This window comes from Amblyomma mixtum, chromosome 1 (genome assembly GCF_055824585.1).
Source record: "Amblyomma mixtum isolate Tamu chromosome 1, ASM5582458v1, whole genome shotgun sequence".
NCBI classification, from domain to species: domain Eukaryota; kingdom Metazoa; phylum Arthropoda; class Arachnida; order Ixodida; family Ixodidae; genus Amblyomma; species Amblyomma mixtum.
In genome coordinates this window covers 7,634,672-7,648,095 of record NC_143012.1, presented here as the reverse complement: position 1 = coordinate 7,648,095, position 13,424 = coordinate 7,634,672, and the positions used below count along the sequence as shown (strand labels likewise).

General features: G+C 48.6%; 1 protein-coding gene across 1 annotated transcript in view; it reads right to left on the bottom strand.

The window, feature by feature from the left end:
* Positions 1–8,607, bottom strand: part of LOC149365392 (Na(+)/H(+) exchange regulatory cofactor NHE-RF2-like) — a 64,256-nt gene extending 55,649 nt beyond the window's left edge. The window contains exon 1 of the mRNA XM_089542167.1: positions 7,887–8,607. Within this exon, the coding sequence (XP_089398293.1) occupies positions 7,887–8,351 (465 nt within the window). The 5' untranslated portion in view covers positions 8,352–8,607. The remainder of the gene's footprint in view (positions 1–7,886) is intronic.
* Between the last annotated feature and the right edge of the window lie 4,817 nt (positions 8,608–13,424).

Here is a 13,424-nt window from a genome sequence, read left to right as displayed (position 1 = left end):
GCTAAAAAAGTCCAAGAAATTAAATGCCGTCTTCACGCGCAAACTGCGATGCCGCCAATGCGTTCTTGTGACGGGAATCTCCGAGGCTAGAGAAGACCTTCATCCACGTCTAATCAGCGGACAGGGAGTCTATAACACTTTCGACGTCATCAACGTCACGAGCATGAAAGGAGTGGCGAGGAAAACAAAATATGTATTCCACTTTCAACCCGAAATTTATCGGCAATGGATGCATCTTTTGCTTCCGAAAGAACGTCAAAAGGGCCACAAAAACCGTAACAGATTTTCTAAAACAAGAAGAATTGAACGAGAAGTGTTCAAACCTGCACTCTTCCGATAACGACGCTGCAAAAGGGAGTGGAATAGGTTATTATGCCGCAGATACTATGCGGTGTAGTAGCAGCAATCCTCTTCAAAGCCGGCATGCAGCCTGAGGAGGAGTGCGGTATATACTCGGAAGTATTACCACTTTTCGCACTGCATCGGGTTGAAAAGGCGCGCCCATATATGGCCATATGAGACTTTGCTGAATAACACTGCCGACACAACCCCACATGGATATCAAGGGCTACCCACGTCGTTAAACGCACACGCTGCATGGATAGCAGGCTAGGTTATTCAAGCCATCCGGATAATCAAGGAAGAATAGAACACGAAGACGCAATGGACAAAGAAGAAGAATCGATGAGAGCGCATTTGTGCATCTTTATTGTTGTGTGCGAATAACAACAAAAACAATTTGCACTGTGTTTCGTGCGTCCACCTGCAAAGTTCGAGCAGAGTTTATTCTTTTCTTTCTTTTTTTTTCAGGACAGTACAGATATCCGGAAATCGCCCGAGCCCCTCGCACTTTATTTTGTTCTTTCTACCACTCTGCATAATTACGCGACAAGCCTAACGTGACGGTCTATAATCACGCCCGCAGCCAAATGGCCTGCAAAAATTATACTACTCAGCTGAGCGGGAAAACCTCAGTGAAGCCCACGCCGACCGAAGTCGCCCTAGGCTATATCAACCCCCCCCCCCCTTTTTTTTATCATGGCGATCCCCGCCCTTACACCAGCGCGGTCAAAACAGCCTCGAATGGCCGCCGCTCAGTTTGCTCGCGCAGAAGGTGAACAACGTGCCGTAAAGATAACGCAGGCAGCGATGAGGGGCGGATTGCGGGAACGAAAATAGCGAAATAAAAGCGAGAACGACTGCGCCGGCAGATTGTGGCGCGCCCCCGCGTTTCCAGGCGACAAACTGTTTTACGCTCTTTTCCTTCCTGCGGGCCCCGCCTTTCGGAGACACACGTGAGTTGTGACATTAAAGGGTCACGGGGAGCAGCTAGACCGGTTTTTTTTTTTTTTTTTGCTGTTGTTTTTCTGGTCAATGGGCATTTCGTGACTCCGTTATGACGTCCATTCGGCGGGAAAAGATGCTTTCATTTAGGAATTTTAGAATAGGGTGACACTCTCGGTTAAAGGGATAAGGGAATAGAGGGGCGCCAGTAAGCAGGATAATAAGGTCCCTCCCGTTATTGTCCTGCGCATGCGTACAGCGCCCCGCTGTTCCTCCATGCGTCCTTACCCTATTCTAAAGCTCCCTATTTCCGAGATGTGCGAAGTAAAATTGAATACATTTTGTTTCCGGCGAAGCAATTAAAATTCGTGACGTTGTTCACGAAGTCGAGGGCCGAGGCCCCGTGGGATTGCTTTTTATTTTCATTTTCCATGTTGTTTTCTTTTCTTTTCAATCAACTGTACCTTAATTTTAATAAATGTCTATTCTACTTATAATGTGCTGTTGACCGGATTAAACATCTTATAATAGGCAGTGGTTAATTCAGAAGCACCGTCCGCTGCGGCTTCAGTGCGAAGCAGGTTAGGCCTACCAACGCCTAGCCAGCAGTGCGCTGCCATCAAGGTGACGGGCAGCTCGTTGCTGTAAGATTCACACCGCGACCAGAAGTACACGCAAGCGTTCGCGAAACAAAATTATTACCCTGAACAGGCACGTAATCCCTATATTTTCTCTCTTATGAAACAAGAGAGAAACAAAAAAAAAAGAAAGAGAGACAAAAAAAAAATATCCACTGATGTCACTTTAGTTGGCGCAAACGGCCTGTTGACGAAATAACCTCACGCATTCCGTTTCCGGCTTTATTTTCTATTTTCAGCTTATAAACTCTTCCATTTTATGGAACGCAGCGTCTATGTCGAAATTCAACTTGGCTTATGTGGTTTAAAGTCGCAAAGCAACTAAGGCTATGAGGGACGCCGTAGTGGAGGACTCCGGATAATTTCGACCACCTGGGGTTCTCTAACGTGCACAAACATCGCACAGTACACGGGCCTCTAGAATTTCGCCTCCATCGAAATGAGACTTTCTGTCCTTCGTTTACTTATAAGCCCGAGATATTCGCATTCTGCCAGTGTGGGTATCGCATGGCCTTGTATAGTAAGCCCGTGATCAGCGGAACAGTTGAAAATCATCAGACCTGGCTTAGTTGCACTAAAAATGAAACCGAAAGCGTCTCCTTCGTCTCCACAATAATTAACCAGATTGTAAAATCTTCCTGGTTATCAGCTAAAACCCTCCTTATACATTAAACCGGGGAGCCGCTGCTCTACAACCATTCTGCCTAATCTGCACAATAGATTGTAACCTAAATTACTTTCTTGTAACCTTCTTTCCACAGTTATCATAAAAGTTCCTCATTACAGCGTCATCTTATGCCTGAAATATGGAAGAGTGCGACGAGTGCTACGTAGCCCATGTACCCAAATAAAAAGAAAACAACAACCCTTTTCCCATCAAAAGAGAAGCACGATGACTGCGCGTTAGACACAAAACGTCCACTTTCGTGGGACACAAACTAAACTAAACACGACGCAACTGGAGCAACGCGCCACAAGTCTACGACGACTGCGCCTACTGCCAACGGATCTCACGTACTAATAATACAGGCTGCGAAAATGTACGTGTCTTCAGTGCTTCACGCAACCTCGCCCGCGTGACAGGAAAAAGAACGACAAAAAAAAAGGCACCGAGGAAAACGGTGTTCTTTCTTTCTTCCCGCCAGTTTAACGCGAAAACCAGCCTCCGTGCTTGGCAGCAGGGAAAAAATAATGGAAATTTTTTGGCTGGCCAGTCAGCCAGCCATGTGTGGAAGCCACTTTGCCGCCCATATACACCCCACGGCGGGGTATGTCTCGGCAAAAAATAGCGCGCGGTTCTTCGACACGGCGATGAATGAAAAAGGAATCCGATTACGCTAACTCCTCCTGCCCGACAGACAGCAGCGCTTGTCGACGATGTAGTGCCGATGAATGCGTCGCCGCACACTGAGCATTTTCGCAACGGAACGCCAGCCGGAGTCCTTGAAGAAGGCCACGTCAGCTACCGCATAGCTCTAGCAAGAATAATCCTGCTTCCTGGTAAAGGCTACGCGCTTTCCGCGCGAGTCGGTAGGCTACAGCGCGCAAACACGACACATAGCTGAATGTTCGCGAAAAGTGCCACACCAAATGTTTTTTTTTTTATTGTTTTCCTTTCCTTCGGATTATCTGCAGTCGGAATTCTCTCCCTAAACGTACACTTGATGCTTGTTAATTTTATGACGTCCTTGAAGTGTACCTGTTACCATGAATGGCTTTCTGCAGTGTCACGCTAATAAAAATTTCGTTTTTCCTCTCATTGTTCTTGAGCTTAAACCTCTTTGCTTTTTTTATACTTTTTACAGTCCACTCTACATGCACAAGCAAAGTAAAACAGAAAGAAACTTGCCAAGAAAACTTGGCACACTGCAGGGGCGGACTTAACGGTCACTCTTGGAAGGGACAGTAGAGGGGGAAGGGGGGTAGCGGCACCGTTTGAACCTTGTATTTTGATGGAAACAGTGAGTTGCTCCTTCAGTGACGGGCGGGAGAAATGGCGAACCACTTCTTTATTTATCTACATCGTTTCCATAGCTTTGCATCAATCTAGGTGTTTCAGGGTTCCATGCCCTTCTCTAAAGAGGGATCGTGTTTGAACTACAGTTGAGCTGGTCATCGCACGATCCTTGCACCTTTCCACCACCCTCACGTAAAAAGATCCTCTTATTGGGCGCACCAAAACGATACCGGGCTCGGAACGGCATACTCGGTGCTGCATCAAGAAACGTCATCGCAGTACGCGTTTATCTCGGCACTGGTTTTGCACAAATACATGTCCAATCGGCTTGGCTTGAATGGCCTGCAAGTGACTCGACACCAACGAAACGAGGACTGCAAACCTACTCGCGAATAAAAAGAGGAACAAATCGCCGTCGCGCCGATCAAGGATCACTCGCTGCCGGCAAACGTCGCAGACGGCACGACACACTATACGACTGCGCAGTGAACGCGACTGTGGCAATGGAATTGAAGCCTGCCGCCAGAACCAGCTGTTGTCGAATGCAATTCGAGGACCGCGCCTCTGTGGAACTGTAGCAACGCGAGAGCACAGGTGCCTCGCTTGCTTCGGTATGCAGAGGATGCCACACACGACGCGGCCTTACGGGGCAAAGGCCAAACACTGCGTCAGCCCACTCGTCGAGGTACGGCCGGCAGAAAAAAGCTCGTTGGATGCATGTATATGCTCGGGAAAAATTTTTAACGTGGCTCTGCCTCGTCACGGCCCGGTCTTCGGGTACTGGTACCACTCGATGGAACAGCACATCATCTTATAACTGCAGGCATTTAATTGAGAAGACTGCCTTCAATAACGGCGCCGAACGAAATTATTTCTTTCCACGCGCCCACGCCCCGTAAACCTTTGCAGTTGACTGTGCACTGAACTAGAATGGAAGCTGAGAGCGCCAGGCAGAACTGCGCCAGAGAATAGCGACGATTACTAAATGCTCGTAGTACAACACTCTAAGTAACGCTTCAAACGCTTCGTGGACAGCGCGTTCAGGCAACATTTTGGCCCAAAGCGAGAATGGTGTTGGGTGAGTATTTCGCGTGCACATGTGATTGGTAGCGATGCACTCCTGTGTGAAATTAACATTTCCTTGCGCTACAGGAGGTATTCACTCAAGCTACAATGTTCGCCATTTTGGCGTCGATGAAGCACGGCGAAAGGCTGCAGTGCGCGTCTAATCGGGCTTATGCCCCCCACCTCCGGGCTACATATATACTGAAGCTGGGCGTTGAACACCAAAATGGCGCCCGTGACGTCAAGTGAATACCTTCTATAGTGCCTGCTGCAAGGTTATATCCGAATAGCTATATGTAGAGAAAACATAAGCGCAAAGTCGTCTTTTAATCCGTTTCTTCAAACGGCGGCTAGGGCTTTCCCTCTACACGTTTCGTCGGACACAACTCGAGAGCGAAGCGGCACACTCCCCTAGACGGAGGTCCTCCGGTTAATGGCGTCGACCGATTTTCATGACCCCCGGTTAATCGGATTAAACCGTGGTTGACCTTTCACCTGTTGCCCCCTCTGATTTCACAACGTCATGAGAATTGGTCGACGCCATTGGTCGGACGGCCTCCCCTGAGGGGCATCTGCAGAAAGGTGCAACTGCGAAGCAACTATGCCAAGCTGTGCACACAGCTTTCCCGTAATTAACGACGGTGATAACGCAAGTAACCGTGGCAAGTAACCGTGGAAGCGCTTGCAGAAAAAAAGCACACTTCCGACTGCACTTAACTGCTACCTCAGTAGCCGTTAGTCCTAATCCACGCCAACACAATTCGTATTGGTACTCTACCGATACGGATTGAGCTGCACTGTTTCGAAGTACAATACTACTTTCCTAGTACAAAGCGGCAAGTCGTAGTCATGCTGCTAACACCGCAGAAAAGATTAGTACTGCGCGAATGGGACAGGACAGGAGAACGAGGAACACAGACAACACAGGCGCCAGTGTTGTCGTCTGTGTTCCTCGTTCTCCTGTCCTGTCTCATTCGCGCAGTACTAATCTTTTCTGCAATGAACCAACTATCCCGCAAGAAAGTTCCGCTAACACCACCTGTTGAGCTTACATTCCCTTCCTCCTCTTCCTGCTAACATACGGCTTCGCTACTTTAATCACTACTCACGCAAGTGCTAAAAAGTTAATAAAAATCAATTAAACTCGAAAAGGTAATTCATCCCGCCCACTAAGTCCTGCGCCGCATTGCACACGCGAACCAATAAACGCGTGGAAGGATTAGTCGGAAAACGCCGGGAACGATGTCGGAATGCGTGGTCGTGTGACGTTCCGATTCTGCAAGGCTATTTGTGAAGCGAAATTGCTATACGTTCGTACGCCGGGCTAAAAACGGCAGCCCAAAGCAGAGAAGAAAAAAAAAGTGGAAACCAAAATGAACCTCTGGAAACGAAGGGGGGAAAAAGTGCACATCGCGGTGACGTGACTCATTTATCACAAAACCGGCTACGTGATTCGCCGCGCCAACGCTCTTTTATCCTTCCTCGGTTTTGTTTTCTCGTTCGAGCGTGAATTTGCCAGAGGATGCACCGGAGCAGAAGCGAGCGTCTCCAATGAGGCGTCAAGAAGTCGTTGAAACCCATTCGCCCAGCCACCGCCACTCCTACCCGAGAACCTACCCCGTCTTCTAGCTTCGCTCGTTTTCCGTGGCCCGGGGCGGCCGAAATTGCACGGCACACACACAGCACAGCGAGCGACCGCAACGCATGAGATCTGCGCCGCGCACGGCGCTGATGGAAATCAGTTTGCCGCGCAAAAACCGGCTGCGACCGGGATCCGCTTGGACCCGAAATTTTCAAGTATCAAGGCCGCCGGCCGCGTTGGGGGCATTTCCTGGCGGACGCTGCGAACTGAGACGAGCCTCGCTTTTAGTCAAGCGCTGCCCAGAGCAAGGAATGATGGAACATACGTCTGCTTCTTCTCTTTTTCTTTCTTTTTTTGCTCGTTTAAGGCCACTACGCGCATTCGTCCAGAGACGTTGCCAGCTCATTGCATACCAAATTAAGAAGCGAGAAAACCATTCACTTTAATGACGTCGCGGACCGTGTGGATGTCTCCTGGTCGGTTCCTTCCGGCACGAGAAAATTGCGATTCCAGAATCGGACACAAGCAAACAGTCAGGCATACATACAATAGAACAAGTCATTAAGAGTGTAATGACCTGTCTTTTCCGCCTCAAGCGCCAAATAAATGTATTTGAGGCGTACTTGTTAGATAGCTCTTAAAAAGACTCCGTCTGCCCATTACTCAAGCATTAAATGAATGTCTTTGAGGCGCATCTGAAAGGACGGCTCTTAAAGCGATTTTCCGCCTGGCTGTTTTGTTTTCATAAGAACAGTGTTAACGATACGGTGATTAAACCGTGCCCACTTTTCTTAAATAATGACCCCGACACGCAATTATGACGGCGGAGTGTGTCAACACGTGGTCTTTTCCCCTCTGAGCTGCGCAAGCTCGTAAGCAGCGTTTCGTTGCACTCATGGACGGTGGTAGTGCTTCTCAGCGCTGGTATGAAGTGGCACTACTAAAAGCGCAATACACTGCTGCAAGCCCGCATCTCAGGGCCGCCGGAGGCGTTTTCCTGCCCAATGTCGCGTATTTCACAGTTGGTCTCCGCCTATTCTTCCGGAACGTTACTCGAAGGAAACTTGGGAAACTGCCTCAATGCTCAGAGCTGCAAGCATCGAGCGCTGTCGAGCTACGGTGCAAGGCACTTTCGCAAATGTGTTGCAAGCTCATTCAGCGCTAAATAAAACTTTCAGACGTCAGACAAAAGTATCAAAGGCAAATGTATAGAAACAGTCATCTCGAGCCGGGACGCACGCACCTGACCCTGCAGTCTGCACGGGAGCAATTATTTCGGGATCTTCGTAATTCAAATACAGTCGCGCTGACTTGCGAGCTAAAGAGTTTCTCGGCAAACGCGTGGTCGAGTGGGGCTCACCTGCGTAGAAGGAAGCGAGGTCTGCTCGGCCACGGCCTCCTGCGGTGCGTGGCCATTGGGTGGTGTTGGCGACGACTTGCCGCTGTCGCCGGTCGGAGTCCGAATGTAGCGCACGTTATCCTGCGTGGATCGGGGCACCAGCTTGTGCTCTGTGTACCAGGCGTCCGTCGCGCTATCCACCACCAGCAAACGCGTTTCGTCGGGCACGGCCCGGATCCGCTCGACCACTTGCTTGTGGCTCTCGCTGGCGATGTTGACGCCGTTCACCTCGACGATGCGGTCCCCTTCGAGCATGCCGGCAAGCTCGGCCGGGCTACCACTGTCCACCTTTCCGATGAACTGACCCGGCCGCGACTTCTCGGCGTGCAGGTTGAAGCCGTAGCCGTCGAACGTCGGTATCTTGATCAGGTGGCAGAGCCGCGGCGCCGGCGCTTCGGCCGGCAACAGGTCCGGTGTTGTCGACATGCCTCGCCTGACCCGTCCACTCGCTGAATACGACTCACTACTACAACAGCCCGCGCTCGTTAACCGCCGGATATGGCAAGTGCATCGGGAGGTTCCCCGCCGAGCGCAGAGACTGACCTGTCGCGGAACGGAAATGAAACAACAAGCGACGTAAAACGCCGATTCCAACGTACCGCCCTCACCACCGACAAAGACGACGTTGCTCGCAGTTCGCGCTCCTCCGTCAACAGGCGAGCGCGGAAGAGCGTCGTCGGTATCGCCGGGAGAGAAGCAGACGCGAAGGGGAAAGAAACGGCTGCCCTCTGGCGCGCGGAATGCGAAACACACAAACCGGAAAAATAAGGAAGCCGCGGCCAAAACGGCCCAAGCGCGAAGGCAAAGCAAGGCAGAATGCTGCGGCTAAAAAAATCTGGTTTAACATAGCGAGATGTGATGAAAATTGCGCATCGAAACGCTCCTAGCGATGGCACTTACGGAAATGCTTGTAGTTTTTTACAGCACTAACGTCGCAGTTTGTTCTCCTCGCTGTAGGTAGCGGCAAAACGAGACTTTTTCTCGAACACGCTCGTCGCCGAAGCGCGTTTCTGCTTAACACGCTAACTCGTTATTAGGTTCGCATACAAACAAAAGTGAGCGATTTAGAGTGTCATTGTGCAGTTCAAACTTTATCGGTGGTTGGAGTCTCTCGTCCTACTGCACCGAACATGCACGCCTTTGGGAGCTGCTTAGCGCTTGAGTCATGGTATTCGGGGAACACGGATTGAATGTTTCTTGGGCACAGGTGAAGCGTGACTATGACATTCAAACGCAGCTGTGTGCGGCAAGCACGCCTTTAATACCCAGCGAGAACAACTTGCTTTGACATGTTGGTGCCGTTTCGAAAGCAACCGCTGCGCATACTTGCTACACACTTTCCGGTTAGCGAGTGTTAGCGGTGTTATGCCAGTTTAGGAGAAGCATGACAACTTCTCGCCTTTACCTGCATTAGTATTAATTTTACTAATTCACAGCAAATAAGTTAAATAGAATTCAGCCGGTCGCTGAATTATATTTAACATGTTTGACCAACTAGCCCGGCAGCTTGCTCTCCTGAACAGCAGTTAAGTCGTGCCATTCTAGATTATAAGGCTTAGATGAACAGATGACTCGTTAAGGCTATTTTAATAAATATTTCACCAAGAACGCGGGTGTATGAATAGGGCAAATGTTACAGCTCTTAGGTATCTGTGGTGACACGTCATAATTAGGGGTCGGAGTTTCCTCTTTTTATTTTTCAAAAATCGGACGGACATTTGTTGGTATTTATTTCAGAATGAAAGTTTCCGTTGTTTCGGCGAATATTACTTTCGACGATTGAATTACAATTTTTTTTCGCTGACTTAATCTGACAATTCTGTGCGGTCAAAAGACACTTATAGTCTATCTCGGCATTGTAGTCAGTATGAACAGTTAGTTTGCCAGTATTTAACGTAATTTACTAAATATTTTACTCCTGGAGGTTTGCTTCTAGAAGAAATTGTTTTCGTACTTAAAAAAAAACGCAAGTTTAACGAGACAACCGGCAGTCAAGTACGCAAGTGGAATTTACTTCTAAGAACTAGGTTGGCAAATTTTCTTTTGGTTGTGTCGCGCTTGGCTGAGTGAGAGGGCGGGGCATCACGTGGCCTGCTTGCTGCTGGTGGCGCCGGAACTGTTGCTCAGTCGTCGCGGCAGCCAGAACATCATTTTATAAGGGAATAATTACTCATTGACAACCACCCGAGCGCGGCCATACGGCTACAAAGGAAAGCTATACAGCTTTCTCAGAAACTTCATAGTTTCTTCTTTAACTACGAAGTTTCTGAGAAAGCTGTTAGCTTTCCTTTGTAGCCGTAAGGCTGCGCTCGGGTGGATGCCAATGAGTAACTACTCCCTTAATACAAATCTACTCCACATTGGAGGATTGCCCTAAACATTTGACCGACACAGTTCCCATTTCTATTTATATATCAATTCGCTCTCGCCCTACCATAAGCTTTCCGTCCCGGTTAGCTCGACTGGTAGAGCGACTGCTCCGATGAAGCGGTGGTCCCGGGTTCGAGCCCTGGACAAGGACGAATTTTTCTTTCACTACGAAGTATCTGAGAAAGCTGTATAGCTTTCTTTTGTAGCCGTATGGCTGCGCTCGGATGGATGCCAATGAGTAATTACTCCCTTACTACAACTCTACTCCGCCTTGGGAGATTCCCCTAAACATTTGAACAGAACATAATTTTTTGTGACGCCCATGACCGGTTTAGTGTCAGTGTCCTACATGCAGTTCATTAACCTAATTTACCGAATAACTCCCCTAAGCAGGTGACGATAGTGAACAAACAGTGTTTAGCCAGAAGGCGGCGAGGAAGTGATCCTTTCCGGTCTGCAGAAGCTTGTAAGCTAGCGGAGCAATGCCTCAAATAACACAACTGCACTGCTTATACTATAATATTATCGTCGCATCATGCTCCTGGCTTCCCTACATAGTTAATTTTCAACTCTCATTTAGTGTAACGCGTACTCAACAGCCAGCTAGCAATGTCTTGCATGCCAAGAGCACTGTTTCGGTTAAAAGCGAATTTCGAAAACTATATTCCGCATACTTTTATTGCTCTTTTTCGGTTGAAATTGACATAATTTTACATAATTAAGCGCTTATTTGTATTGCGAGTGATGACGACTTCAAAATTAGCATCTTCATCGGCCTCTCTTCGTCACAACACGATCTCTTTCTTCCAGTTGTATCCTACTATATACAGGGTGTGTTCTGAAAGTAGTAGGACTGGTTTTTTCCTGGGCGAACGGGAGGACGAGAGGTGGTCTGCGCGTGCAGGATCGTTGAAGGGGGATATTGGGAATGCTGGGGAAAATCGGCAGTCGGCTCTCGGCCGTTGAAGAGAGGAGGTCGCTTGTACTGTGAACCCCTGTCGAAACGTCTCGTCACGCAGAATCGTCGAGCGTTTGCTGGATCAGCGATGCGCGATCAAATTTTGAGTAAATCTTGGTAAAACGGACAAAGAGACTCACAACATGACTAAGGAGGCCTACGGTGATGCTTCCATGGGTAGATCAGGTGTTTTTTGAGTGGCACAAGCTTTTCCAGGAAGGTAAGAAAAGAGTGGAGGAAGACGACCGCTCCAGACGTCCTTCGACCAGCAAGACCAACGAAAATGTGTAGCGAGTGAAAGATTTACTTAACAGTGATCGTAGAATGAGTAACAGAATGATTGCTGATGACTTGAGCATTCCTCAAACCCAAGTTTTTGAGATCGTGACAGAAAACTTAGCCATGAGAAAAGCGTGCGCGAAGTTGGTGCCGGGAGTGTTGTCAGAGGAGGAAAAGGCCAACCGGTAGGATATTCTTCATCATGTGAATGAGGACCCCGATTTTTTGCCCAGCACAAGGCGGCAACGCTGTCTCAGCCCCCCTACAGCCTCGACTTGGCCCCGCCAGACTTTTTTCTATTCCCGAGAATAAAATCGACGCTCGAGGGGAAACATCACGGATCGGTAGAGGTGGTTCAACAGGCCGTGACGAGGGAGCTAAACAGCATTCCGGTCCAGGCGTTCCTGGAGGCGTACGAAAACTGTAAAACTCATTGGCAGCAGCGTGTAGGTGCTGCTACCTTGAAAAATTGTAATCGTTTATCTTGAATAAATTTTGTTTAAAAAAATGAGTCCTACTACTTTCAGAACAGACCATGTATATACACGCATTTGAGCGAGGCCATTAATGAACTTCAGTGCGACCCTGCGCTGCAGGGCACCATATGTTGTGAGCGACGCCGAGCGTAGAAAATCCTTTCGGACCCCGAATTCGGCCGTCCCTTGAGGGTTCCTCACAGAGCAGCGGATCACGACTCCTGCAGGAACGTGGCCGCCTCGGTCAGGAATCCCTTGCTCAAGGGCATAACGCCGTTGAGTCACCGCAGCGTGCTTCCGCTCGGAAATATGCTATAGCGTCGGTCGCTTTCCCTCGAAAGGCGCCGCTCGAGCATACGTCGTTATGTGTTATCGGTAGGGAAATCTGCGCAGTCGATAACAATTACAAGCATCGCCTCAGCGGGACAAAAGAATACACCCATGCCAGCGCGAACCGGAAGCGAAGGAATGAGGGACTCGTTGTGGTGAGGGCAAAATGAATAAAGCAGTTAGCACTCCCGCTAATAACCAAAGCATAGCACCGGAAAATGTTTTCTGTCTTAGAAGAAGTGCGTAATTTTGTTTGTTGGTTGTCTGCCTTTGAGATTTAGTTCAAGAGACGGTAGAAGAGATAATTAATCAGCCACGAGTGGATGATCACATTTGCTATGAGGACGCCGTGCTTTAAATTCCCGTAGACGGTTTGTTGTCTTTCGAAGCGAGAAACGAAAAGCAGCGCAACTTCAAGACAAGGACCAAGAAAGGGAGAGCACCACTACGCTGGTGTTCGTCCTTTTTTGGGTCCTTGTCTTGAAAGCTGCCGTTTTTTCGTTTTTCGCTGCCCGTTTTTCCCTGCCCGTTTTTCGCTGCTATGCCTTGAACGGCCTCGCCAGATGGAGATTTTTCTTCATAAAACAGGCCTAAAGGTTGCACTAGAGTTAATTTAGATCGGCAGCAGGTCGTTGACAAAACCATGTATGCGGCACTGTATGACATTTCAGCGCTAATTAGAGCATTTATTTGCTTTTAAAGTGCACATTTCGAAGAGTCATTCAAAGATCTCGTCAGCTTTGGGGAGTATTACTTCGCATGGCGTCATAATATCTTGTACGTCACTTCTGCCATGCTGAATTGACTGTAATGGCCTTAACCCATGGCCCAGGCTTTTATCCAAACCAGCACTACCAGTCTGGTCCAAGAAGATGTCTTGTTTTGAAACGAGTACTACTTGAACACGCCTGCCAAAGTTCTTAAAAAAAAACGTCGATCTTGACGTCACAATCCACGATAAAGTGGCAGTAATACAGATGAGCTTGCACTAATGGAGCTTCCCTCCTTCACAGCCCGGTAGTAAAGCACCAGACTCCACTCTCTGAAACCAAATACATGATGTATGAAATCGGCCCTTTTATTTAA